Consider the following 26,509-nt stretch of genomic DNA (forward strand, 5'->3'; position numbering starts at 1 on the left):
AAAAGGAATCAAATATATTAAACAAACAACAGCAGCAAAAAATCGTGAAGAAAGCCAAAAAAGTAAAAGTTTTCATTTGAGATCTGAGTTTAAATGTTAGCTCCACTACTTTCTTGGACACGTTTTTTCAGCTCTTAAGCCTTAGTTTCCCCATCTGTAAAGTGGGAATCATAACATTGCCTCGGAAGGGGACAGAGGAGTTGACTGCATTACTGTATTATCGTCTTCTCTGTAATTTTTCAATTTTTTCCCAAATAAAGTGTTTTGTTTTAAAAATTGCTGATTCCTGTGTTCCCACCCCACCTGTTAAATCAGAACTTCTGGAGGTAAGGCTGGCAAACCAACTTTTTCTCCCAAGCACCCCTGTACCCTGAGCACCACTGGATCAGGACATAGCTGGGGTGAGAAGCCAGGTGACCGATTCTGGCGACAGGGCCACCCCAGCATCGCACTGCTGGCCACTTCCCTCCAGGTAAAGAAAGGGCTGCGTCGCTCCAGGGCGCAGGTAAAGGGGTCTTTTCCCCTTCAGGCATCTGTGGGACAGGAAACTAGGAACGGGGCCATGGGGACAGAGACTGACACCCCTGATTGTCGTGGTGGAAGGGGGCCTGCGCTTTCTGCCTGGGGATTGGGCGAGAGAAGCAGAGCCCGAGGTGCCAAACCCCGCCCCCCACCCACGCCAGGGCTCCCTTCGCGGGGCCTGTGCCGGTACACGCAGGGAACCCCGGCCCTGGCCGAGCCCCCATCAGATAAGGCCGCCTCCCCCACGCTGGCAGCCCTCGGAGCCGGCGAGGAGTTTACGTAAGCCTGTTGTTGATGGAAAAACAAATGCACCAGCAGGCGTTTCCTGGCCTGCATGGAGCCTCGGGCCCCAGACGCTGGCTCACCCCAGAGAGGCTCCGTCCTGACAGCTCCCTGGGGGGCTCAGGCGAAACTCCGGGGGTCCCCTGTGCCGGCAGACTGGCTCTGAGGGGGCCACCCAGAGTCCCACCGCCAAGCCCAGGCCACCTTGCACTTGAGACCAGCATGCAGGAGGCGGTTAATCAGCGCTGGCCTTCACCTCTCTCCCTCGAGCCCTAGCACCAGCCTGGGCCTCCCGGGGAGCCGGCTTTGGCCCTTTCCCCGCCCCAGCCTTGAGCCCAGGAGGGGCCGCTTCAGGCATCTGTCAGCACCCCTTCCTTCACCCAGCGCTTGCTGCGTGCCCGGCCCTGCTCCAGGGGCGGGGGTGCTGGAGGTATGGGAACCAGGAAAGAGCGGAGAATTAGCCTGTGCTAGGGGAGCATCAGTAGGGAATCTCAGCTGAGCGAGGCGACTCCTTTCTTGCTTTTAAGAATGAAGGAGAGGGGCGCCTGAGTGGCTCAGTCAGCTGAGCATCTGCTTCAGCTCAGGTCATGATCTCACAGTTGGTGGGTTCGAGCCCCCTCCCAGGCTCTGTGCTGACAGCTAGCTCAGAGCCTGGAGCCTGTTTCAGATTCTGTGTCTCCCTCTCTCTGACCCTCCCCTGCTCACTCTGTCTCTCAAAAATAAATAAAAAGCATTAAAAAAAAATGAATGAAGGAGAGCCGAGGCAGACCTTCACGGAGCTGTCAGAGACAGAAAGGAGACAACTGAGGGGGATGCTACCCCTCCCTGGCCCATACCCATCTTTGCCAGGAGGGAGGCAGATGACCAGGGTTCAGATCTCAGCTCTGCCAGCCGCACGACCTCATCACTTTGTGCCCACGTCTCTTTATCTAGAATATGAAGCCAATTCTTGTACCAACCTCAAGTTTTGAGAATGTAATGACATATTTTGAGGATTCAATGTGATCATGAATATGAGACCCTTAAAGCATGCCTGTCATAATGTCCGGCACAAAATATCCCACAGGAACATGTCACCGGAGATGTAAACATAGGGCGTCCACCTGCCTTTCCATCCTAGCGTGGACATCTGCCTTTCAGGGTGGCCTTTCCTGACCCGTCCTAGGTCAGGTACCCCAGTTACACTCCCTCCCAAGTCCCCCTTCTCCACTCCTGGAAGCCCTCTTCGCCCATGTGGCCACCCCAGACCTGTGTCTTCTCCATCAGACCCTGCACCTGCTGTGTGCGAGGCTTCGTGCTGGCCCTGGGCATCCAGAGGTAAATCATATTCTGGCCCTGTCCTCTAGGGGTTCCTAGCTTGGGGGGGAAAGATGTGTGCACAGAGCAAGGGACATTGAAGAAACCCAGTGGATTCAGAAGTCACTAAGAATCTTACAGGAATAACAAAAAGCTCATGTGGACACAGCCCAGGCATGCAGCGGGGACACACAGTAGGTACACCCCAAAACCTTAATTATAGAAAATGAGGCTATCTAATAGTGGAAAGACCTGGAATCAACTGGTGGCTCTGCTGCTTACTTGCTGTGCAAGCTTTAGCAAAGCACTGCCTTTCTCTGGGCCTCAATTTCTCTGATTAGCAAGGGAGATGCTATTTATTATTAATAACCCATTGTAAGGCCTGGGGGGATGCAAACAAGTCGACACACGTGGAAGTATTTTCTGGACTCTCAGAGGGTTAATTCTATCAGCTGCAAACTCTCCTATAGAGGCCAGTGGGAGGAATACAGCCGCGGACAAGACTTTGGCATCAGGCCCGGTCTCAGGACCCAGCCTGGACACCTTTTCGTTTTGTGACCTCCGGCAATGGCTCAGCCTCAGTTTCCTCATCTGTAAAGTAGGGATAACAACATCTATCTCTTAGGGTGCTGTGAAGAGCCAACTTGTTGCACACTTATTCAATGCCAGACAGGGCTTTGAAGTGATTTTTCTTTATTAACCCGTCCACTGTTATTTTACAGCTGGGAAAATGGAGGCAGAGGGATTTTAAGCAACGTACCCAAGGTCACACGGCTGGGAAGTGTTGCCAGGAAATAGTCCTGGCAGTCTGGCTGGCACTGAAGTCCAAGGGGCCGGCCACCCTGCCTCCCTCCCTCCCCAGACCCTGCGTAAAGCACTGAAAAATGGCGCATAGTCCAGCCTCAGCAAACAGTAGCCGCTATTATGATTTTATTCATGTATGTGTTGATATCATCACGATCTTAATTACTCATCAATCCCTTCTCCGTGCAGGGCAAGCTGAAGCTCTTCGGCCCTGGGGGGGTGCCAACTGAGAGCTGGTGCCAGGAGCCTACACTGTGGGCAAAGTTTTATTTCCTGGTCACACCCAGTGAGAGTCACCCAGTGAGGCTAGTGGGTCCAGTGCCGGGCTGGCTCCCAGGATGTCACAAATGGCCATCTTTGCCCAGTCTGTCACTGGACACCCACTTGGCTCTTGGAGCAGGGCAGGACCAGGAAGGGAAGGCGAGGGCAGACACTGGGCCTTTTGTGTCCTGCTCCCCACGCGGCCCAGCCCCGAAACCTGTCCCCACCCCTGCCCCAGGCTGGGCAAAGGGTGTGCAATGCCCTCCCGGAAGAGGAAAAAATTCAGGCAGGAGTCAGGAGTCTGACCAATAGCCCGGCCCCACTGCTTTCGGGCGGAGGCTCCTTGGACCAGTCCCTCCTGGCTGGGAGCCTGGTTTGCTCGCTCCAAAATGAGGCCTAGAGAGCTGGTCTCAGGTGCAGGTGAGGGTGAAGAAGGGAGACGGAAAGACAGTGGGCCTCGGAGGGCTGCAGCTAAGGGACAGGGCAGGCGCCTGGCCACCTCTCTGTTGGGTGGAAACATGGTTAGGGTTTTTCACCCCCTCCACGAACAGGCCCAGACCACCTTTGAACCCCAACACACACCTCCCAACCTGCAGCACATAGCTACCGCTGCAAATGCCTGCATATACACGAACACACAGGTGCACACAAACACCTGAACACAGACACACCCCTGACCTCAAACACACACAAACATACACAGCCTTGATCACAGACATACATAGACCCATATGGACGCACACTCCTAGTAAGAGACACACATAGACCCACCTCCGTAATGGACATGCACACAAACACACACCTGATCACAGACACACACATCTCAACAATACAAAAACACCCCCAAATTAACACCCACACCAACACGACCACACGCACAGCTACACCGACACCAGAACACACACCCCCTGACACCCACCACACCTCAGTGCACACCGCATCTCCCGCCCCCTCGCCTGCAACCAGCCCCCACCACACACAGGCTCCAGTGCTCACGGAGGCCCCTGGGGGGCAGAGCGAGCCCCCGGGGGAGCCCAGGATGAGTGCCTGGATCTGCACCTCCTCATCCCTTCCCATACTTGAGGACCCCCTCAGGCTTGAGCCCAACGCGGCCTCCCGTAGGAGCGTAGGAATGAACCTAAAAGGAGGGCATTTGGGGGACCTACTGTGTGCCAGTCTCTGTGCTGTGTGCTTCCGTGCTGTCACAGCCACTAGACCTGCCACACGTAAAAAGGGCTCAAAATTATCACTCCCGTGTTGAAACTGACAAAACAGTCCAGAGCCCGGAGTAGATCTCGGGTCTCTGATTCTCTCCCGCGAGTTTCTTTAGTGCAGACACCTCCTGGCCAGGAGCGTCTACAGGGTTGGAAACCCTGGGGCTATGCCGCGGTGCACCGCCAGGGGGCGCCCTCCGCCAGGCCCCTGCGGGGGCTTAGTCGCCTCGCTCCCTGCGTCCCTCTTCCCAGCCCTGCGGTGCCCGGGGGCGGCTCCCCTGGGAGCTTCCCCAGGTCCTGGCGGGCGCCCCCGCAGGATGTCTCGGCTCCCAACCACTCCGGATCCGACCTCGGCTCCGGCTTCCGCCCCCTCCCGGGTCCCCAGGGGCCATCTCCAACAGCTCCAGCCAGGCGGCCACCCCCTCGGCCCGGAACCGCCCCAAGCCCACCCCCACCCCGGGCTCTGAGAACCTCGGAGAGCATCCCACAGCGGACTCAGAGGCTCACGAAGGTGCCTGAACCGAAAGACCGCGCTGCTCCCATGAACAGAGCATTCCTGCGCGCTGGGCACTCTGCTCGAGGCTGTGGCTGCTGAGTTCCAACACTTAGTGTTCACAGCACTCCGTGAAGCGGCTGTTACCATCACCCCATTTTCCAGAATTAAAATGCCAGAAGCTTAGAGAGGTTAAGTAATTTGCACAGGATCCTTGGAGTGTTGAGTGGCAGGATAGGGTCTTGGGTCAAATTTCTAAGGATTAGACCGTCAACCACAGTGGTTGCCCATACTAACATTTCTTCTTTCCAGGATTTAGAAAGTATTTAAGGATCCACCCCCTACCTGCCAGGCATCATCTGGGTGTAACATAAAGACAGACACACTGGGTCATGGAGTTGACAGTGGCAGGAGAAAGAGTAAAATAGTCCCAGAATACGTACCTACAGTTCATCATTATTTGACTCACTTACTAAAGATGTGTTACTAGGAACTAGGTGTTGGCCAAGGCTGGAACAGGCCAGCAGGGCAGAGAGGGCCCACCCGCAAGTAATGCTTGGATGGATTTGGTGCACTTGGCTGACTTTGAGCCCAGAGATATATGGGCAGGGACCAGCATGTGCCCAAGTCTCAAACACCAGTTTAAGGACCAACTTGCCCAGAACAGATGGGAAACTCAAAGAAGAACAATGTTTAAACATCCCAGGTCCCTTTCATGCCTTTCTCATGTGGCTTGGAGTCCCCAAAGGGAAGAACCAGCCAGCACTATGATGTCTTAAGGCGTCAAAAATTCAGCAAGTCCCACCCCCAAATCCTGAATCATTGCCCCCCCCATCCTCTTCCCAGTGACTGCTCCCATTGCAGTGAAGGGCGCCACCATCTACCCAGTTGTGGCCCTACCCCCCCTCCCCTCCTTCCCCCTCATAGCCAGGCTGCCTTCTGTGCACCAGATGATGAGACATGTGACTGACCTCAAGAGCCTCCTCTCGTCCATCCCTGTCCCCTCCCGCCTTGATTCATCATTCCCAACTTCCTGGTGCTATTGGAGTGAATAACCAAGCACGGTACCAGGGAAGCGCACGGCTGTGTTTTCCTCTCCCCCTGCCCCACCATTCTGGCCCTTGCTCTGAGAGCCCCAGCCACACTGGAGGAGCAGAGCTTTTAATGCCTTGGACCACTGGGCTCAGGGCCTTTGCACACACCGTTTCCTCCACCTCCCCAGCCCGCCTGCTAAGTTAATTGCCACTCACTTATCTAATTTCTAAGTGATACTTTTCTCCGGGAAGCCATCCTTTTCCTCACATGTGTATATGCTGTCATGATCCCACATACGCCTTATCACAGACATCATTAAGAAGTTACTCTCGAGGTTGTTTGACATTTGTATTCTCCACTAGTCTCTGAGTCCCTCCCTCCTGGGAGGGTAAGGACCGTCTCATTCACTGGTATCCCCAGTGACCAACACAGGACCTGGCCCGCAGGAAGTGTCCTTGCACAGGAAAAGCCCAGTCCTGCTGTTTCCTGACTGGGCACCCTTCGCTAAGTCCCGTCCCCTTGAGCTTACACTGCTCTACCCTAAAATGGAGGCACCTGGTAGGTGGTTCCCAAGTCACCCTGCCTATCAGAATCCTTGAGGGACTTTTCAAAACCACACAGGTGACCGCCTTTGATGTCAGGGAATTGGGAGGGGCAAGTGCGTGGAGGTATAGTTGTTATAAGACCAAGGGAATGTTTCTAATTCTGGAAGCTAGGCAGTGAGTGCACCTGCGTTCATTTCACTCTTCTGTTTACTTTGTATATGTTTGAAATTGTTCAAAATAAAAAGCTTTTTATAAGACACACCAGCCACGGAGGGCTCCTCCGCAGTGACTGGTAGAGAGCCAGTAAGGGTGTTTGGGAAAAGCTTCTGGAATGGTCCGGAAGCACATCTCTGGCTGGAGGCTCTCCGAGGCTGCTTCCATCTCCAAACATTGGCAGTGAGTCTCTCCTGCCCACGTGAGTGCTGTTCACTGGTGGAAAAATACCACACCCTGAGCACACGCTTCTGTCCTCTCCCTTAATCCCGCTGTGACCTGAAACACTTCTAGGTCAGTTGCCTGATCTTGCAACTCAAAAAGTCCCCCAGACACCAGTCTCTGCCGGGAACCTCTTCTGGGCTTCCTCCACATCTGGAAACCCCAGTCCCAGCTACACTCCTTCCCAGTCTGCTTCTGCAAGACCCTAGCACGGGCCTGCGTTGTCTGTCTGGGTGTCCCCAGCCACAGTGCCTGGCATGGTGGGGGGATTGATACGAGTCAACTGGATTGGTTGAATTGCAATGAAGATATCTTTGTGGCCCCCAAACCCTGTGATCCTGGGCAAAACACTTCTCCGTGGCTTCTCGCTCTGTGAAATGGAATGGTAATCCCTGTCTCGGAAAGCTACGGGAAGGACTCCATGAGATCATGATTACAGAGGTGTGGCAAGCTGTGTGGCAAGATGCTCACCCCACGCAGAGCCAGCCACTCCCTCCCGGGGGCTCCTGTAACCCCCTGGGATTCCCTCGCGCTGGGCAGTGGCTGGCTGTTGATACATCCGTCTCCCAGAGACCCCCGGGAGTCAGAGGGAGGGGCTGTGGGCCGAACCATCTCCATGCCCTGGGCCCACCATGCCCAGCACTGGGCCAAGAAGAGAGGAAGGGACAGAAGAAGGGAAAGGTGGAAGGGGAGACATAAAGGGCCTTCTGGCATCCTCAGGGTCCCCAGGGGCCAGAGGGGCCAGGGCGGCCGCCTGACAGCCTCCACTCTTGCAGCAGGGGACACGGGTCACAGCAGCAAACACTTCCTCTCCAGGAAGCCCCATGTGGGACTCCAGCCTGAACGCAAGGTGGGAAAGGAGGGCTGTTCGGCCTGCAGCCTAGGGGAGAAGAGGGGTGTCAGAGGCAGCCCTCAGGATGAAGTCCCTGGTGTTCAAGGTGTTCAAGGCTATCTGTGAGCGGAAACTTCGCCCACCTGTCCAGGGGCACCCCCGCCGCTAAATCAGTCTCCACCCTGAACGCACTCTGGGGCCTCCTGCCTGCACCCCGGCCCTTGCCCCAGCCAGGAGTGCTCCCCTGCTCCCCTCCTCCACCCAGTCACATTTGTGCATCCAAGTTTCCAGTTCAAATATCGTCTCCTCCTTGGAGTCTCTCCCCACTCGGCAGGGCACTTGCTCACATCTCCTCGGAGGCCCCCCTCGTATTTGGTCAAACCACAAACACAGCAGGAACACATTCTCTCATGGGTCCTGACCATACCGGTGTTGGGTGGATACCCCTGGCCCCATTTTACAGATTAAGATACTGGGGTTCCATGTGGCTAACTAAGTACCTTGCCAAAACTATTTCAAGGCAGAGAAGACCGTGGAAAATCTGCCCCAGACCTCCCCACTATGGGGAAAAGGAGACTTGGTACGCTGGGACAGGACGGGGGAAAGTCACGGCCAAGACCTCAGCTCCTCTAGATTGCTTAGTAACGATCTTCGGCGTGGGTCCCAAGAACCAAGAAACTCTCCATATTCATGAGAAGTTGGAGCCCAGAGGGTCTTGGAGATGGTCCCTTGGTCCCCTCTGTAGCAACATGTGGGAAGGTGGGGACAGTGCCCCCGAGTCACAGAAGGCAGTGGTAAGAGGACCTAGTCCTTCAGTCCCATCCCTGGGAGACCGGGCTGGGCTGGCAGCCTCAGCCCCTTCCCCACCGAGCACCTGCCCTCCTGTGTCCGTCTCTCCCTCAGCCTGAGACTCGATGTCTATCTCCCGTTTCCCTCTCTGAGGGTCTCCCTTTATCAGTCTCTAAGCACCCTTCACTGGTTCTCTGGCTCTCTCTTGGTTTCTTTCAGCCTCCGAATCTGTCTCAGAGTCTCCCTTTATCTCTGAGGCTTCTCTTCTCTGTCTCTGTCTTTGTCTTGTCATCTCTCCTCTGTGCTTGGACGCTCTTAATCTTGGCCCCCCCCATCTTCGTCTGTCTGTCGGTCTCCCTGCCTCTTCACTACTCTGCTGCTGCGTCTCTCTTTTCAAAAGTCGGTCTATCGTTGACCCGTCTGTCTCTCTGCCTCCTGCCCCGTGTCTTTGTCTCTGTCCCTTTCTTTCTCTGCTGCCCAGATGCTGCACTATCTCTCTGCCACTCTCCCTGTCTCCCTGTCCCTATCATTCTCTTCCCGAGTCTGTGTGTGTGTGTGTGTGTGTGTGTGTGTGTGTGTGTGTGTGTCTCAGTCTCTGACTCTGGGGGAAGCGAAGTCTCCTCCACAGCGCCCCCATCCCTGGCCTGACAGCAGTCTCCCCTTCTAAAGCTGCTCCCATGTAGGGGGCGGGGGACTCCCGGGCGTCATTCCAGGGTCTGCTCCATCTGGGTGGCAGTGCTGACAGACGAGATAGGGATCGGACTCGGCTCTGTTGGGGCCTGAGCAAGGGGGCACAACCAGGCTATGCGGGGGCGCCTGGGTGCCTTGCAAATGTTTGCACGTGTGCACCTCTGGGTTTGTGTGCGGGTCTCCTGGGGTGGGGTGGTCTGGGTGTCTGTCTAGATATATTTGTGAGTGTCTGGGCCTGTTTACGTCTGTCTGCGAGCGAGTGTGTGTCTCTATGTGGGGCTGTCTGGGTGGAGGCACCCTCCGCGAGTCTCTGAGAGCAGACATGCGTGCCTGTGTGCGGGCACGTATGCAAGCCCCGGGAGTACCTGGAGTTAGAGCCGCGTGCTGGCCAGCACACCAGGCCCCCTGCTCGCGTTCTCTCGTGCAGCCGTCCATGCGGTGCAGAGTCTGTTTCCCTGTCTGTTTCCTTGGGGTCTGGAGGCAGATCTGGTTCAAACCCTGGCTTTGTCACCGCTAGCTGCCTGACCTCAGGCAAGTTGGCTGATCCCGAACAATCCTGAATTCACTCAGCAGAAACGTATTGATCAAAACCAGATAAAACTAATCCGTGGTGCTAGAAGTCAGGAGAGGTGCTACCCTGGGAGGGGTTAACAGGGAGGCAACTCAAAGGAGCCTTTGAAGGGCTGTAGATGTCCTATATCTGGATCTGGGTGGTGTTTCCAGGGTTGTTGTTCTTTTAGAAAACATTAGTCAAGCTGTCTGTTTCAGACGTGCGCACTTTATGCACATTGTACATTGATAGAATAGTTTGCAAAAACTTCTTGTGCTCCTACCATTTTCCAGGCATTAAAAATAACAACAGCAGTGTTTGTGAGAGTGAGGTTTTAACATTTCAGGAAGTGAATCAGTCCTGGCTTTAAGCACTCCCAACCCCTTCCTCCCCAGCCCTGTCCCAGCTGGGATGGCACAGGGAGGTCAGGAGAGACCCCCGTCCTGCGCTGGACGGTTCCCCCGCCCCATCTCTCCTGGCTGCTTTCTCCCCAAGGCATCTATGGTTTTTTCCCTCTGGATTTTCACATTGGCAGGCCACTGAGGGACATTTTGCTAGGTAACTGCTGGCATTCAATGAAGCTGGTAACAAAGTGTTCTGCAGCAGGGCTCAGAGCAAGAAGTCAGGGGTGGAAGACGCTCGGTGGACAGATCCCACACCTGCTTGATGCATTCAGCAATGACAGAAGGTGCCTGGATACACACATTCCTGCTCTCCACCTGCAACACCCTCACAAGTCACCAGTCTGTGACTCAATAGATACAGTGGTCTCTACTATATGCCAAGCCCTTTGCTGAGCCCTTCAACACACCCTACCTGTCCTCACTGGAACTGTCTACAAAGGTCACCATCTTAATCTTCCAGCTGAGGAAACGAAGACCCACAGCGGTAAAATGGCTTCCCTCAGCACACACTGCAGTGGGAGAGACCCCAGCCTCATCCTGCTGGTCTCGAACCCCCTGTCTTTCCTGGATGTGTCTTTTCTGTGGGTTCCTGAGGTTGCCTGAAGCCTTAATGAAGGAGCCAAATTCATTTGCTTTTGCCCTCTGGGCAATTGATTTATTGATTTAGTGAATGATTTTTATTCAGTAGGAAAATTGGAGTTTAAGCTGCCCCTTGGTGACAAGGTTCACCCCTAATAGGGACAGGACTTCCTCATTGCCTGACCCCTCTTCCAGCCCAAAGAAGAGCCGAAAAGGCAGGTGCAAAGACCTTTGACTTCTATATCACAAGTATTCAGCAGGATGTACTTAATGTTTGAAGGAACAAATGAATGAACAAATGATACTTTGTTGACATACCTTCCACCTGGCACATATAGCACCGTGTAGAGGTGATCCCTTCCGGGGCGCCTGGGTGACTCAGGTGGTTAAGCGTCTGACTTTGGCTCAGGTCATGATCTCACGGTTCATGGGTTCGAGCTCCACATTGGGCTCTGGGCCGACAGCTCAGAGCCTGGAGCCTGCTTCCGATTCTGTGTCTCCCTCTTTCTCTTTGCCCCTCCCTCTCTCATGCTCTGTCTCTGTCTCTTAAAAATAAATATTTTAAAAAACTAAAAAAATAAAACGGTTTGTGAGTTTGACCCTCACATCGGATTCCACTCTGACAACATGGAGCCTGCTTGGGATTCTCTCTCTTAAATTTTTTTAACGTTAAATAAACGTTAAAAAAAGAAAAAAAAGGCCGATCTCTGTCTCCGTGCTACATTCCTTGACGGCAGGGCCTAGATTGACTTCATCTCTGGATCTCGACAAGCATCCAAAGTCTGGCACGAAGAGGGGACCCCATGCCTATTATAAATAAATATCATAGATAAATAAGGGTAGACCCTGGAATATACATCTGGGCTTCAGTAAGACCCTGAAGTCCTGTGAATTTCACACCCAACTAAACAGCAGCGGCACCAACTAGTTTCAATAAGTGGTTTTATTACTGGTTAGATTTTACAAATTCTGATATTCGAACAGACTTCCACCTTAAAATTCTAAAACAACAAAGCGACCGTTGGAGGGGGTTTGATTTTTCTTTTTTTTTTTTTCTTTTTTCTTTTTTAGGACTATTCAAAGTAACAAACTTTTTTTTTTTTTTTTTTACATTTTTGCTCTGGTCATAAATATACAGAGAGAAAAAGAGGGAGAGAAAAATGAACAAGTCATCCAAAGTATGGAGATAAAACAGTATTCCTAAGGCACGTGGCAGTCTTTGAAAATACAGAAGCTCTAGCCAACTTAAATTATTTGTTGTTTTTCCTCGCTCAGTCCACAAAACTGTACAGTGACACAAATGTTGTGTTGCAGATAGATTTTCCAAGTAATTCCTCAGTTCACACTGCTGCATTAGCCGGACGCACAATTTTTTTCTTCCTCTGTTTCCAGGCGAGATCCTAAAATGTGGTTAGTTAGTTGCTCAAAGCCTCTATTTTAAAATACACTTGGAATTCAACTAAAGATAATTTCTTTTTTAAAGAAATTGTGGGGCTGGTGGGGGGAGGGGCGTGAGTCACTAGAAAAGGTTGGTGAGAGTCGTTTGTGAGGGGCTGTGAGGCTCGTGGCCCTCCAGGTTGCCAGGCACAGAAGTTAAGACCGACGTCACAGTTGGCAGGGCGGGGCTAGTCAAGTCTGTGAGGGTGGTGGGCGTGCTGGAGGGGCTCAGCGACGCATTGGAGAGCTCCGAGGCTGGCCCCGAAGGCGTCCCTGTCTGCAACGCTGCCTCCGTTGACTTGTCCACACCCGTGTTTTCCTGCCGTAAGAGGTTGCGCCTGAACTTGGCCCTGGCGTTCTGAAACCAGACCTGCATGGGGCAAGAGAGAGAGAGACAGAGAGACAGAGAGACAGAGAGAAGGGCTGGTTAGGGGAAGGCTGGCAGGGCCTGGAGAGTAGCAGAGCGTTCCCCAGCGATGCGAATCTGGGTTTTCCAGGGAGGGGGGTAAAAAATTGGGCTAGCAATACTTTGCTCCTAACAAAATAAAAATTTCCTTTGCTCTAATTGGCTATTACTGGGTTTCCTTTTCTGTTAGAAGGTTCTAGAGCTGAATAACACTCTCGATATGGTAGGCACTAGCCATAGGTGGCTACTGAGTGCCTGAAATAAGACTAGTCAGGGGCACCTGGGGGGTGCAGTGGCTTAAGTGTTCAACCCTTGATCTCGGCTCAGGTCATGATCTCATGGTTCTGTGGGTTCGAGCCCCCACATTGGGGCCATCAGCACAGAGCCTGCTTGGGATTCTGTCTCTCCTTCTCTCTCTACCCTCCCCTGCTTGTACTCTCTCTCTCTCAAAATAAATAAATAAACTTAAAAGGAAAAAAGAAATAGCACTCGCCAAGAAACGACTCCTCTGTAGGCAAAAACACAGAAATATATTGGAAGATTCAGTTTGAAAAAAAGAAGGTAGGGTATCTCAGTAATAATGTTTGTACTGGTTATATGTTGAGTTTTATTATTTTGGATATATTGGGCTAAACAAAATACATTCTTAAAATTAATTTCATCAGTTTCTTTTTGTGTTTGGAATGTGGCTGCTAAGAAATTTTTAAACGAAAAATTGCATTTGTGGCTCCCATTGCATTTCTATTTGACAGCGCTATTCTGAAGATGCACACAAATCAAATCTTGATCATTTTTCACAATGGTTGACAGATTTTTTTTTTTTTTTTTTACCTCTGGAAGTCGCCTTTAAGCAGGCAATAGAGGGGCACCCCGGGTGGCTCAGTTGGTTAAGTGAATGACTCTTGATTTCGGCTCAGATCATGGTCTCATGGTTTGTGGATTCGAGTCCCACAAGGCACTGCCTGGGAGCCTGCTTGGGACTCTCTCTCTCCCTGCCCCTACCCTGCTGACGCTCGTTCTCTCTCTCTCAAAATAAATGGAGAAACTTTTAACGTGTTTTGTGGTCAGTAAGTCTGGGAAATACGAGAGTGGTGTAAAGAACACACAGGAATCAGTCGATAAAGAGTTACTTTGAGGAAAAAAAGAGAGTAGTTGTACTCTCCACCGCCACTGGGCGGAGAAACCACTGGCGGCCTTGGACCCCGGTGTTTCAGGCGTCAGGGCAGCGTGGGCAGAGCCATGCAAGGTGACGGTGACCTGCAAAGTGACCTGCAAAGTCCTTCTCCAAAACTGCCGCGTCCCGGGATGGTGTACGAGGGAGGTGGGGGCGTTGTGCAGTTAGGACCAAGCTTGGGAGGGGCGCCTGGGGGGCTCAGCCAGTTGAGCAGCTAACTTCGGCTCAGGTCATGATCTCATGGTTCGTGGGTTCAAGCCCAGCATCCTGCTTTGCGCTGACAGCGTGGAGCCTGGTTTGGATACTCTGTCTCCCTCTCTCTCTGCTCCTCCCCTGCTCTCTCTCTTTTTCAAAAATAACTAAACATTAAAAAATTTTTTTAAAAAAGAACTGAGCTTGGTATGAAAAGAATACCAAAGAGAAAGAATAAGGGTTTACTTTCATTTTCCCTTGGGCACATACACACACACACACACACACATACACACACACACCTTTGCACACAAGCCTGTTCACACTCAGAAAACTCATCTCCACGGCACCCCCTCCCCCAACTGTGACTGCCCTTCTAACCGCACAGAGAGATCTAGCTGTACCCAGAGGTCCTCAAAGTACTGTGAGAGAGGCCTAGGAAATCCAGGCCACCGTGGGGTGTGGGGTTGGGAGGGGCAGTGCATCTCGCAAAGAAAAAAGCCTGACAGGCAGGGCCCCTTCACTTCCCTTTGCGTGAGGAAAACACCCGCCAGAAGCCTCCCCATAAAACAAAGGGCCTGAGAGAATTCTACAGCCCGTGGGGTGTCCAGTTGCAGATTTCCAGATGTGCCGTCTTCCCAGTGTCTCCGGCCACGATGGGAAGACCTAACTCCCGCTCCCCGCCCCCCGGGGACCATCCCACTCCTTAGGGCCTGTGGTGTCAAACTAGCCTTTCTGGTGGCCCGCTGCGATCTGTGCTCATTTACAGAGCACAGCCAGGAGAATCCCCGGGGAAGGAGAGGCTTGGACTCTGTGAAGTCGGGAAATGAAGCTCTTTCCCCAGCTCGCTGGGGTTCCCGGGAAGAAAGCACATGCATCTTCCCGGCCTTCTGCCCAAAGCAAGCCTGTCACCACTTCTGGAGGCTTGCAGATGAGTATAGGGCTTCAGAGACCACCCTCAACGTGCTCCCCTTAGGGTAGGGACTCCTTCCCTGCCCAGCCTGCAGAAAGCTGCAGGGGTGAGACTGTCCCGCTGGCCCAGGCAATGGCTGATGGTCAAATGGATAAAGTCTGCGGAGGCCCTCAGAGAGAGGAACCGACTTCCCCAAAGTCTCACGGCGGGTCTGGCAAGGCTAACGCCTTGGTGCCACCCTTTGCCGCCGTCCTGGCCCGCGTGTGGGTCTCTCCAAGCAGTAGCTGGAGCAGGGAGCCCCGGGGGTGGTGCGTGGCTCACAGGTCCGGGGCTGCAAGCCCTGGGGAAGGGCTGGAACCCGTTAGCCGCCAGCTGTTTGCTCTTTCTCCTGCGTTGCCCCTAACAGTGATTCGTAAACAATGACACCATCTTCCACAAACGCCTTCTCTGCCTTACTGAATCGGAGGCCCTGGAAATCTGGCGGGTGAAAGTCAACAAGTCAACTAGGAGCCGGGTTGCTGTGGGGTTTTGTGTTGGTTTTGTTTTTCACCTGAAGCAGGGCTTCACCAGAATTCCCTCCTGAGTATTTTCCAAAGTTCCCTCCTGAGTCTAAGTCCTCTTCATGTCCTTGGGACACAGTAGAGGCACTGGCAAAGATTAAGATTCAATAATATGCATTGAATTAATAGTAACAACAATAGATAACATTTGTGGGCCTCCATGTGCCCGGCACCCTCCACTCTCTAAAAATGCAGTCACATGTTATCTTCAGGATAAGCCAAGTATCCCTACTTCATAGATTTGAAACCAGCGAGGCTCAGAGAGGTGAAATCACTTGCCAAGGTCACAGAGAGGCCAAGTGGAGGCTGGAATCCAGGAATATCTGCCATTAAAAAGTCCATTCGCTCCCTACCACGTGATCCTGGGTGAGTTGGCAAATAAATGAATGAATGAATGAGTGAATGAGGTGGACAGAGCACCAGATGCAGTTTCCAGTTCTGGTTCTGTTACTGACCAGTCCAGTGACCCTGTGCTAGTTCACTACCTGTGGGTCTGCCTCAGGTTCCCTACCTGCACAACAAAAGGGTCAGACCACACCCACATGGCCTCCATAGCCCCTCGGGGTTCTGACAGTCTAGGATTCGGAACAGATGCGAAAAGATGATCTGCTCCACGCACCCATCTTTTTTTTTGTTAAGTTTGTTTATTTTTAAGAAAGACAGAGAGAGCACAGGCAGGGGAGGGGCAGAGAGAGGGGAAGACACAGAATCCAAAGCAGGCTCCAGGCTCTGAGCTGTCAGCATAGAGCCCTATGCAGGGCTTGAACCCCTGAACTGCAAGATCATGACCTGAGCTGAAGTCAGAGGCTCAACCAACTGAGCCACCCAGACAACCCTCCGCCCACCCAACTTCCTAAACTGACAGCCCCCTTCATCCACGAGGAGTGCCTCAGCCTGGTGCCCAAGGGATCCCCAATAAGTCCTGGGTGGATAAGAAAGCCCACGCTTCCACATGCCCCTCCTCGGCTACCACTGGCCCTATGTACACTGTGTTCTGCCTCACAAATTCCCTTCCTTAAGATTCTTTCATCAAGGGGACCACAAGAAAATGGAAAACCCATTTTGCCTCACAAATTCTGTTCTGGGTCACTAAGGAAACCAGCCCAAAGACAAAAGCTTCATGCCCAAAGACGTCCATTGTGGCATTTTTTTTTTTAAAGATTTCATCTTTAAGTAATCTCTACACCCAACCTGGGGCTCAATCCTGCAACCCCAGAGATCAAGAGCTGCATGCTCCACTGACTGAGCCAGCCAGGCATCCCCCTTTTTAAGATTTCATTTTCGGGGTGCCTGGGTGGCTCAGTCGGTTAAGCTTCCTACTTCAGCTCAGGTCAAGATCTCACAGTTCATGGGTTCAAGCTCCGAGTCAGGCTCCGTGCTGACACCTAGCTCAGAGCCTGGAGCCTGTCTTCAGATCCTGTGACTCCTCTCTCTGACCCTCCCCTGCTCACACTGTCTCTCTCAAAAAAAAAAAAAAAAGATTTCATTTTGATGGTGTGGTATTTTTATTTTTTTTTAATTTAATTTTTTAAATATAACATCATAAAATTGGCTTCCATACAACACCCAGTGCTCATTCCATTTAGTGCCGTCCTCAAGACCCATCACTCATTTTCCCCTCTCCCCGGCATTGTGGTATTTTTTAAATAACATCAACTAATGGCCACGTACAAAGTGTCCGGCCTGATGGGGCGAGTGGGTCACAACACAGACACTCCATGCACTTGCAGGGGTAATGTGTTGGGATGAGCATTATGTGAGAAAAAAAAAAAAAAGAATAAAAAGAGCATGTCTTGGGGCACCTGGCCGGCTTAGCCGGTCGAGTATGTGACCCTTGATCTCGGGGTTGGGAGTTCAAGCCTTGCTTTGGGTGTAGAGATTACTTAAAAATAAAATCTTAAAAAAAAAACATTTGTCTGCTGGTATAGCAACTTCATAAAGAAAGTAATGACAAGAATTACTATTCACGAAGTAGCAGGCATTGTCTAAGGAAAGTTTTAAGCATTTCACACATAGTAGCTCATTAGTGATTTACAAGGTGAGCACTAACATTATTTTTTCTTAAGTTTATTTATTTTGAGGGGCACCTGGGTGGCTCAGTCGGTTGATCTGTCATGATCTTGCGGCTCATGGGTTCGAACCCTATGCGTCAGGCTTTGTGCTGACAGCTCGGAGCCTGGAGCCTGCTTTGGATTCTGTGTATTCCTCTCTCTCCACCCCTCCCCTGCTCATGCTCTGTCTCTCAAAAAATAAAATAAAAAACATTTAAATTTTTTTAAAGTTTATTTATTTTGAGAGAGAGAGCATGAGTGGAGGAGGGGCAGAGAGAGAGAGAGAGAGAGAGAGAGAAAGATGCAAGCAAGTTCCTCACTGTCAGGTCAGAGCCCAATGTGGGGCTCAAACCCACAAACTGTGGGATCATGACTTGAGCCACAGTCAGACGCTTAACCCACTAAGCTACCCAGGTGCCCCTAACATTATTTTTTTTATTCTTTAAAAAAAAAAAAAAAAACTTTACTTTTTTATTTTTTTTTCTTTAAAAAAACAACTTTTTTGAGAGAGAGTGGAAGAAAGGGGCAGAGGAGAGAGAGAGAATCCCAAGTAGGTTCCTCACTGTCGGCACAGAGCCCAAGGCGGGTTCAAACTCTCAGAACCATGAGATCATGACTTGAGCCGAAATCAGGAGTCAGACACCTGACCTACTGAGCCCCCCGGGTGCCCCACAAGGTAAGCACTAACATTACTGCCATTTGCAATTATTTGTTGCACATCTGTCTCCTGATTGTAGTTCCAGCTCCAGCGGGTCCCATTCACTGTCTGGGTCACACCCCACCCAGAACATGGCAGAGGTCAGTGTATTTGTTGAAGACGGTGACCAGAGGAAAGCTAGCATTCTCGGTTCCTGTGTTCTCACAGAAGTTGGTGACAACTAACCAGTTGTCTGAAGAATGTTTTAAACCGTTGGTGGTTAAAAATATTTTTTCTTCCAGAGTCACGCCAGGAACCCCTAAGGAGACTTTCAGCCACCCAAATACGTCAGCTCACCTCCCCTGTCCCTACGCCCAGCCTACTCTGCCTTCCTGACCCTTCCCCCGGAAGGAGGAGGGGCCACTCAGAGGGGCATCTATGTGCGGAGAAATGGTCCCCAAGCACTGGCAAAGCTTAATGCTTTCATGGACCTCTGTCCAAGAAACCATTCTCGTTCCCGGGGACCTAGCCCACTGGTAGAATGTGAGAATTGTGGTGGCAATGCTGTGATGACAATTTTGAGTACTTTTTATGCATTTACGGCTTTACAACAGGATCCACGCTTTGCTACCACGACGTGGCATCTATGACCCGCTCCTTCCCTTCTGGCCACCTACTGCTGCTAGATCCAAAGCAGGAGGGCCACAGCCCTACACTGGGCTACGCTGGAAAGAGCTGTCGCATCAGGCCGATCTGGGCTTGACTCCTGCTTTCCTCACTTACTAGCTGTAGGACTTAGGGCTAGAGTCCTGGTCTCTCTGAATTTCTCAGTTTCTTCATCTGCAAAATAAAGATAATTACATTTCTGCATTGTGTGTGAGAGGTTGGTTGACTGAACCATACTGTGTAAAATGTGTATGTGAAGTCCCTCATCAGTACTTTGTAAATTACACTTGAAGTCATCCCATTGACTCCTTGCAAATGCCCCATGAATATTATGATCATCACCACTTTATAGCTGAGGCTGCTGGGGCTCAGAGAGGTTAAGTCACTTGCTCGATATTGCTCAGAAAGTAAGTGAGGGAGCTGAGCCTGGACTTCACATCAACTGACTCCAAATCCCAGCAGGATACTACTGCATCCCAGGTCTACCATATTGGTGGCGCTTTTGCATTACAGACTCAGGAACAGCCCAGAAAATCTCTACACACACACACACACACACACACACACACACACACACACACACATACATCATTGACCTCTGGGAACATAGCCTCAATCTCAACCTGTCCCTGCCATACAGACTCGCTCCAAAGGGCTGAGGTGGACACCACCTGCAGGGGGCCCCCAAGGCCCAGGACCATTAAGCCGGTGCAGACAGTGATGAGGAACCACTGCACAGGCACATCCTTTGCACCAGGCAGCACACCACTCAGGCCTTCTCGCTTGTATCAATCCTCCGGAATTCTCAAAATACAGGCTATTACTGCCTTTATTTCACAGATAAGGCATCAGGCTCAGAGAGGAGAGGTTAATGTGCCTAAATCACACCGCTGGTAAGTCCAGCAGGATCTGAACCAGACTTTCGCCTTCCAAAGCCACCCCACCACCTGGCTGGTCCCGAAGTGCTCTCACCCCACCTCCCCCAGCTGGCCCAAAAGCAGCTGGAACCCCTGGGAGGGAGCCCCACCCTGCCAATGCCTGGCTCCTGTAATCTCCAGCAAATCACTTCATCTCACTACTTCTTCAGCTTCTCATCTGTAAAATGGGCAGCAAAATATTAAGGGAAGGTAGATGAGTGGCTGGAAATATAGTGCTTTGCAAACTGCTGCATAATCATAAGCAGTTGTGTCTTATGAAGGACTATGAAGGATCCGCGCGAGAGGTCTGGAGGTCTGAGGAGAGGCAGGAAAGTGGTCTAGGCTGCCTCCACTCCCACCAACAGACAGGCCCTGAATGATCCTCACCCTCAGGGGCCCTCACTGCTGGGTTGGCTTAGCGGAGCAACAGCTACATCCATTGACCAGACAGGCCTGGCCTTGGGAATCCAGCCCTGCTACTTACTGGCAAGGTTTGACTTGGGGTATGGGGAAATCATTTGGGCCTCAGTGTCCACATCTGTACAGCGGGGAGGAGGTTATCATGAGGCGTACCAGTGAGAACTCAATGAGCAAATGTGTTTCACAGGCCTTTCAAGGTGCCCGGTGCACAGCAGACACACCGTGCCGGTCAGCGCTCTTCTCCCTCAGCTAGTTCCATGCCCCTCGCTTTTCTGAGTTCCCACAGTGGGGGGGCACACAGGCGTGAGCAGGCCTGGCTCAGGATTCTAGAGGAGGAAGGGACAGGGGAGCATTCACCCAGGTCCCTCCAGGGAATCCTTCCTTACTTACCCAAAGAACAGTTAGTTCTTTCTCTGGTCTTCTACAGAACACCCCTCCCGACTGATCACACTGTGAAGAAACCCAATGTGGAAACTTTTTTACAGCTAATAGGTGAGTTTCTTCAGGGCCAGGATTGTGGTTTATTCATCTCTGTGTCCCCAAGGCTAACAGATATTGGCACCCCAATAGATATTTGACCAGATGAAAGAATGAGAGACTACTATAATGGAAATCCGATTTGTTCCTGAATCAGGTAACCAAGCCTCTTGCCTCAAAGGCCAGCAGAGTGTGGCTCCTCATACAGATTCAGATTCAACGTTGGGCACTTAGTCTTTATCATGTAATCAGAATAACTGGGAGAGGTCTATGTCCTACTGGTGCCCATTTTATAGGTGAGAAAGCTATGGCTCAGAGAGGGTAACTAATTTGTTCAAGATGCACAGCCATCAAGAGAGGGACAGAACTGAACCCGGGCCCTTCTGAACTGAGCTCTCTGCTTGACTCTAATTGCCTGCTCCCAGGGCTTGACTCACTGAATGGCCCCCACCAACATGCCATAAGGGACTCTAGAGAGGGGTAGGGACAAAGTATCCTACTAACCAGAGAAGACGAGATGACCAGATTCACCCAGGGCTGAGGAACGGCGTGGGGTGCTGGGGGGCGCCAAGGAGGGTCCCCAGACCTAACCCAAGAAGGTAAAATCTGAGGGAAATAAATGGACAAGGGGAAATCTGAGACCCTGCAGGCACAGCATTGTGTCCCTCCCTTCTCAAACCTAGGCCAGAGGGACCCTCAGGCAAAAGGGACCCAAATGAGAGGGGAGTGTCCCAGAGGCAGGGGCAGGGGGTGGGTCCAGAGAGGCGCATCAGCACCCCATTGGCCAGCCTCACCTTCTTGGGTATGTCAGTGAGCCTGCTTGTCTAGGCTGTCATAGATCCCCTCAATCCGGCAGGCCCAGGCCGGGTGCAGCCCTGACTCCCGACTCCCTGGGGATCTACCACCCAACGCCCCAGTGACAGTCCACCCTGCCACCTCCATCACATCCAAAACGCTTTTTATCCCTCAGACATACTCTCAGGAAACCTCAGGGCGACTACACAGCCCTCGGTGTTCATCATCGTCATCTTCACCTGCCCCCCACCAGTGTCGCGGTCCTCTAGCCTTCAGTCCCCCAACCACGTGGGGCTGGAGGGGAGATCAGACTGGCCTGGACTTGAATCTCAGTGCCTCCCCTCCTGTTGTGAGACTCTGGTCAGATTTTCCTCTCTCGGTTTCCTTCCCCCCAAATGTGCATTGCTATCCCCACAGCCACATGTTCTAAGGAATAAATTGGTTAAATTGTGCTTATAGTTGTGCAGATAGGGAAAACACGAAGTCCAGTGACCAGAAGAATCATTCTGACTACTTAATACCAGTTAGCTTATTGATCTAGTTCATGTTATTCTTAGCTACCATCCACTGAGCAGGTAAGTGTCAGCTACTGTGGTGAACACTGTCTCATCTCAACGGCTCCTCAAATAAGCCTGTAGCACAGATAAATTTCTTGAGTCTGTTTCACATATGGGGGAACTAAGGCCCGGAGGGGTTAAGTGACTTGCCCAGGGGTGCCTGGGTGGCTCAGTCGGTTAAGCGTCTGGCTTCAGCTCAGGTCATGATCTCACGGTTCGTGGGTTCGAGCCCCACATCAGGTTCTGTGCTGACAGCTCAGAGCCTGGAGCCTGCTTCGGATTCTGTATCCCCTTCTCTCTCTGACCCTCCCCTGCTCGCGCACTCTCTCTGTCTCTCAAAAATAAAAAATAAAAAACATTAAAAAATTAGAAAACGACTTGCCCAGGACTGTGAAATGAGTAACAGGAGGGGCTGACTATTTGAGAAGAGGTAGTCCAAATCTCTGCCATGAATTTGGGTCAAGCAGGAGCCTGGGACTCCCCCAAACTGTGTTTCTTAACATCTCTAAGGTATGGACAGAATCTTCCAAAAGTCCCTTGAAAGCTCTGGATTCTCTATCCAGAAGGCACCCTCACATACAAGTACAATTCTGCTCAGTTTCAGAGGTGCCCATCTGCCCATCCTGCAGGCAGATGAGCCTCCCTGGCCCACGCAGGGGCTCAGCTCGCACCCCCTCCCCACCCCGCTCCAACCTTGCTCCTGTGAGTATCTAAGAAACAACAAAGAGACAGAAGAAAAACCTAGAGAGAAACAGAAAGAGAAACTGGAGAGGGCAAATGAGGAAAGAAGCAGAAGCTATCAGCAATTGGCTTGGACAGGCATCCTGGGGTGCTCTGGATTTATCTGAAATGCCTGAATCTTTTTATTACATGGACATATTTGAGTGTCCCTTTAGTAATAAAGAACAACTAAGAAGTGTTTACAAGAAAGGAAAGAGACTGAATGTAGAGACAAAGAGGACAGGGGGACACACAAACACAAAATAGAAAGATGGACCAAAATTGGAAGAGAAGAGGTAGAGTTAGAAGAAAATTAAAAACACCCTGAAATACAGCTAGAGCCTGAAGGGATAGAGAAAGGGCAGAGAATGACAGAGAAGGGCAGCATTGGGTGGAAGGTCCGTCCTTCCAAGGCCCGTGGCAGCTGTGGGGTTCCGCAGCAGGCCCTGCAGGCCCGGGGTGCCCCCACCCTCAGCCCCTGTCCCGGCCCAGCTGACCTGGAGGACCCGCTTGGTGAGGCCGGTCTTCTGCGCAAGCTGCTTCAAGTCCTTGGCGTCGGGGTTGTGGTTAATGGCAAAGTAAGACTTCATGGTCCGAAGCTGGTGGTGCTTGAAGGAGGTGCGCATGCGCTTTGTCTTCTGGCTGCTCGGGTAGGGCTGGTCGCGGTCCAGGTGCTCCGCGTCGTTCTCGTTGCAGCTCAGCGCTGGGGAAGGGACGCAGAGGCGGCGGGTGAACCCCTGACCTGTCCCCCTAGGCCGCCCCACCTGCCACCAAATGTTTTAGCCTCAGGACCACACAGCGTGCACTGCACCGCGCGGCGGTAAAAATATTATCCCCATCTTCTAGATTCATAGGAGAATCTGAGGTTCCCGGAGAGCCCCTTGCCCAGAGTCACTCAGCTAGGAAATGCGGTATTCAAACCCAGCTCCGAGAGAAACCCAAAACCATCCAGTGCCGTTGTGTTAGAATAATAATAACAACCAAGAGCTACAACTTGTTGATGGCTTACTCAACTCCAGATGATGTGCGTAAAGGCTTTACATATTTTCGTTGAATCTTTAAAATGACTCTACGAGCCTAGCATTATTTCCTCCTTTTTACAGATGTTGAAACTGAGGCTCAGAAAGGGAAGTCACTTGACTTGAGTACAGAGCAGTGTACAGGACTCCCAGGCCCACACTCTTCCTGTTTCCCCCTGCACTCTCTAAGGAGGGAGGCAGTCTCCCCTCCACAGGGTCTGGCACAGGTATTTGAAAGAAGATGACTGACAGGTCTCTACTCACTTTGATTTCACCCTCATCGGTTCCCCAAACCAGAAGTCCTGGATGACACTGGGCCGTGGGGACTGAGCTAAGGTCGGAAACTGTATTTTGCAGTTTCATCCTCATCCTCACCACTGCCCTGGGAAGTACTTGTTTTCTAGTTACACAAGTGGGCTGAAAGAGCCAGAGAGGTTAAGCGATCTCTAAAATCTCACCGAGTGGTAGAATTCTATCCAGAAAGAGAAGGAAGTTGGAGGAAGGAATTAACACGGATCTGACACCCAGGGTGTGCTTTAGCTTTTACATACATCGTAGGCCCTTCACGACTGCTTCAAAAGGTGGCTTCTGCTATTCATCCCATTTTTGAGATGAGGAAACAAATGCGAAAGGAAACGAAGCCCTGTGTACAGCCGCCCCACTGGTAAGGGCTGAGCCTAGATTCAGCATGGCAGTCTTAGCCCATTTCCTTCCAGGATGCCACAAAGGCGGGCAAAGATGAAGCACGACTCTTGGGGAGCCGGTCCCCATCCAGAAGGGGCCCAGCTGGGGCCTGGCTGCCAATGCTTGGAAGGCAATGGGCGTGAGGGACAGGGGTGGAAACCTAAGGCCTCAGAAAGTTGCTTGGCAACCCGGTGGCACCTGATGGGGACACGAAGGACTCCAAGATTCCTTCATCACACATCCTGAGCCGTCCTACGTGCAAGGTCTTAGTTTTGGGAAAACCTCATAAGAGATCAATTCAGTCCCCCTAAAGCGGACAACTGGGAATATATCTTGTGCCCCATCCACGTGCCCGTAATAGAGCTGCCATATTTAGCAAACAAAAACGCAGGCTGTCCAGTCCAATCAGAATTTCAGAGAAACAACGAACGATTTTTTAATATGTCTTTAATTTTGCATGGGACATACCTATACTGAAAAATTGACTTGTTTACCTACAATTCAAATATTGCACTGGATACAATTACACTAAAAAAGTTACTAGTTGATTTAAAATTCAAATATTGCATTGGATACACTTACGCTAAAAATGTATTTGTTGTTTAGCTGACATTCAAATTTAACTGGATGTCCTGCATTTTCTCTGGCAAAACCACTTCAGAAGAACTCCCCGATATCCTGGTGACCTACTCCACCCACTGCTCAGGTGGGGGAACAGTGCCTTCCAGAAAGAACTTGCAAGATGCTGGTTTTGTCACAAATCTTGAAGCTGTCAGCAAGTGGCTACACTTCCTAAGGGTCCCTTCCCATAAGCACCCAGGCACCCAAGTTCTCCACCAGGGCTGTATCCCGATTGAGAGCGCTGAGGGTGAAGAACGGAGGTTCAGCAATTTAAAAGGGATCAGAAAATGACTCCAAACGGAATCCATGGAAACTGCCCTGCCCCCACTGCAGGGAGCGACCCTCTCCTTGCCCCTAGTCCCCAGCTCCATGGGGGGTGGGGCAGTCCTCTCCACAGGGGATCTCTGGGCCCATCCCTCTGCCCAGTCCCCGCCTGGGCCTTGCTGCTGTTAATGAGCTCCGTGGGGACCCCGGCGCCCCATTCACCCAAGGGACGTGCCCCGAGTGTGGCCTAGATGGGGGGAGGTGGTTTGGGGGAGGGAGACAGAAAGGGCACAGAAAGGAGAGAAAGACACAGAGGTAGAAAGAGAGAGAAGGGAGAGAGATAAAGAAGAGGGGGGAGGGAGGGAGGATGGACACAGCCAGGAAAAGAGAGGAGAGACCGAAGAAAAGGAAAGATGGGGAGAACCAGAGAGAGACAGCTACAAAGACAGAAAAAAAATCAGGAGAGACACAGAAAGAGCCTGAGGGGACAGCGAGGCCTGGAAAAAAGGAATGTGTGGTGGAAGGTCCAGGTTAAGGAACAGAATCCCGGGTCTCAAGGAAACCAGGTCCCTTCGGGAAAGCCTATTCCGTAGTAGCCGTTACTGGCTGGGGAGTGGCCAAAAGGGGAGAGAGGGAAAAAGAAGGGAGGGCAGAAAAGGAGCTGGCCCAAGAATGGGAAGCCAAGGAGGCCAGTGGCCGGGCAGGGGGGCTGTGCTGGGGGAGTGAAAGCAGCCGGAAAGCAGCCGTTGGGCCCCGATTTCTCCAGTACCCCAGGCGCCCTCACTCCCGCCCCCCACCCCTACGCCCGGGCCGGGTCGAGATTCCCCAAGATCGGATCCGGGGAGGAGCGAGGGGCTGAGGGGAGGGGGAGGACCGAGCTTTCTCTCTCCTTTTTTTTTTTTCCTCTCAATTAGGCCGATTCAATGGAGCTAAAGAGCTCGTAAAATCATGAATAATTTACTCGTGATCTGTTATTAACCCATCGGGTTTCGAGCTCTTGTCGCTGGGACTGAACCTGTAATCAAATCTGACTTCGCCTCATTTTACTAAAGACGAGATTGTAGGTTCAATTGTCTAAATAATGGATTGGAATCAAATCAGTAATTACGCCGCCAGGCACACACACAAAAAGCTGGGGCTGGGGGAGGCCCGGGCGTCCGGCCGGTCCGCGCGGGACTCCCGCGGCCGTGGCTTACAAACCCCGGCGCCAAGTGCGCGGCCCGGCCCCGTGCGGGCTCCGACCGCCTCGTCTGCGCCCCAGGCCGGCG

General features: G+C 51.8%; 1 protein-coding gene across 1 annotated transcript in view; it reads right to left on the reverse strand.

Moving 5' to 3' along the window:
• Window positions 1-11,828: 11,828 nt before the first annotated feature.
• Window positions 11,829-26,509, reverse strand: part of LHX2 (LIM homeobox 2) — a 20,496-nt gene continuing 5,815 nt past the window's right edge. The window contains exons 4-5 of the mRNA XM_029920302.1: window positions 23,151-23,356; window positions 11,829-12,538 (exon numbers count right to left, since the gene is read on the reverse strand). Of these exons, the coding sequence (XP_029776162.1) occupies window positions 12,251-12,538; window positions 23,151-23,356 (494 nt within the window). The 3' untranslated portion in view covers window positions 11,829-12,250. The remainder of the gene's footprint in view (window positions 12,539-23,150; window positions 23,357-26,509) is intronic.

The sequence above is a fragment of the Suricata suricatta genome, chromosome 13 (assembly GCF_006229205.1).
Source record: "Suricata suricatta isolate VVHF042 chromosome 13, meerkat_22Aug2017_6uvM2_HiC, whole genome shotgun sequence".
In the NCBI taxonomy this organism is placed as follows: domain Eukaryota; kingdom Metazoa; phylum Chordata; class Mammalia; order Carnivora; family Herpestidae; genus Suricata; species Suricata suricatta.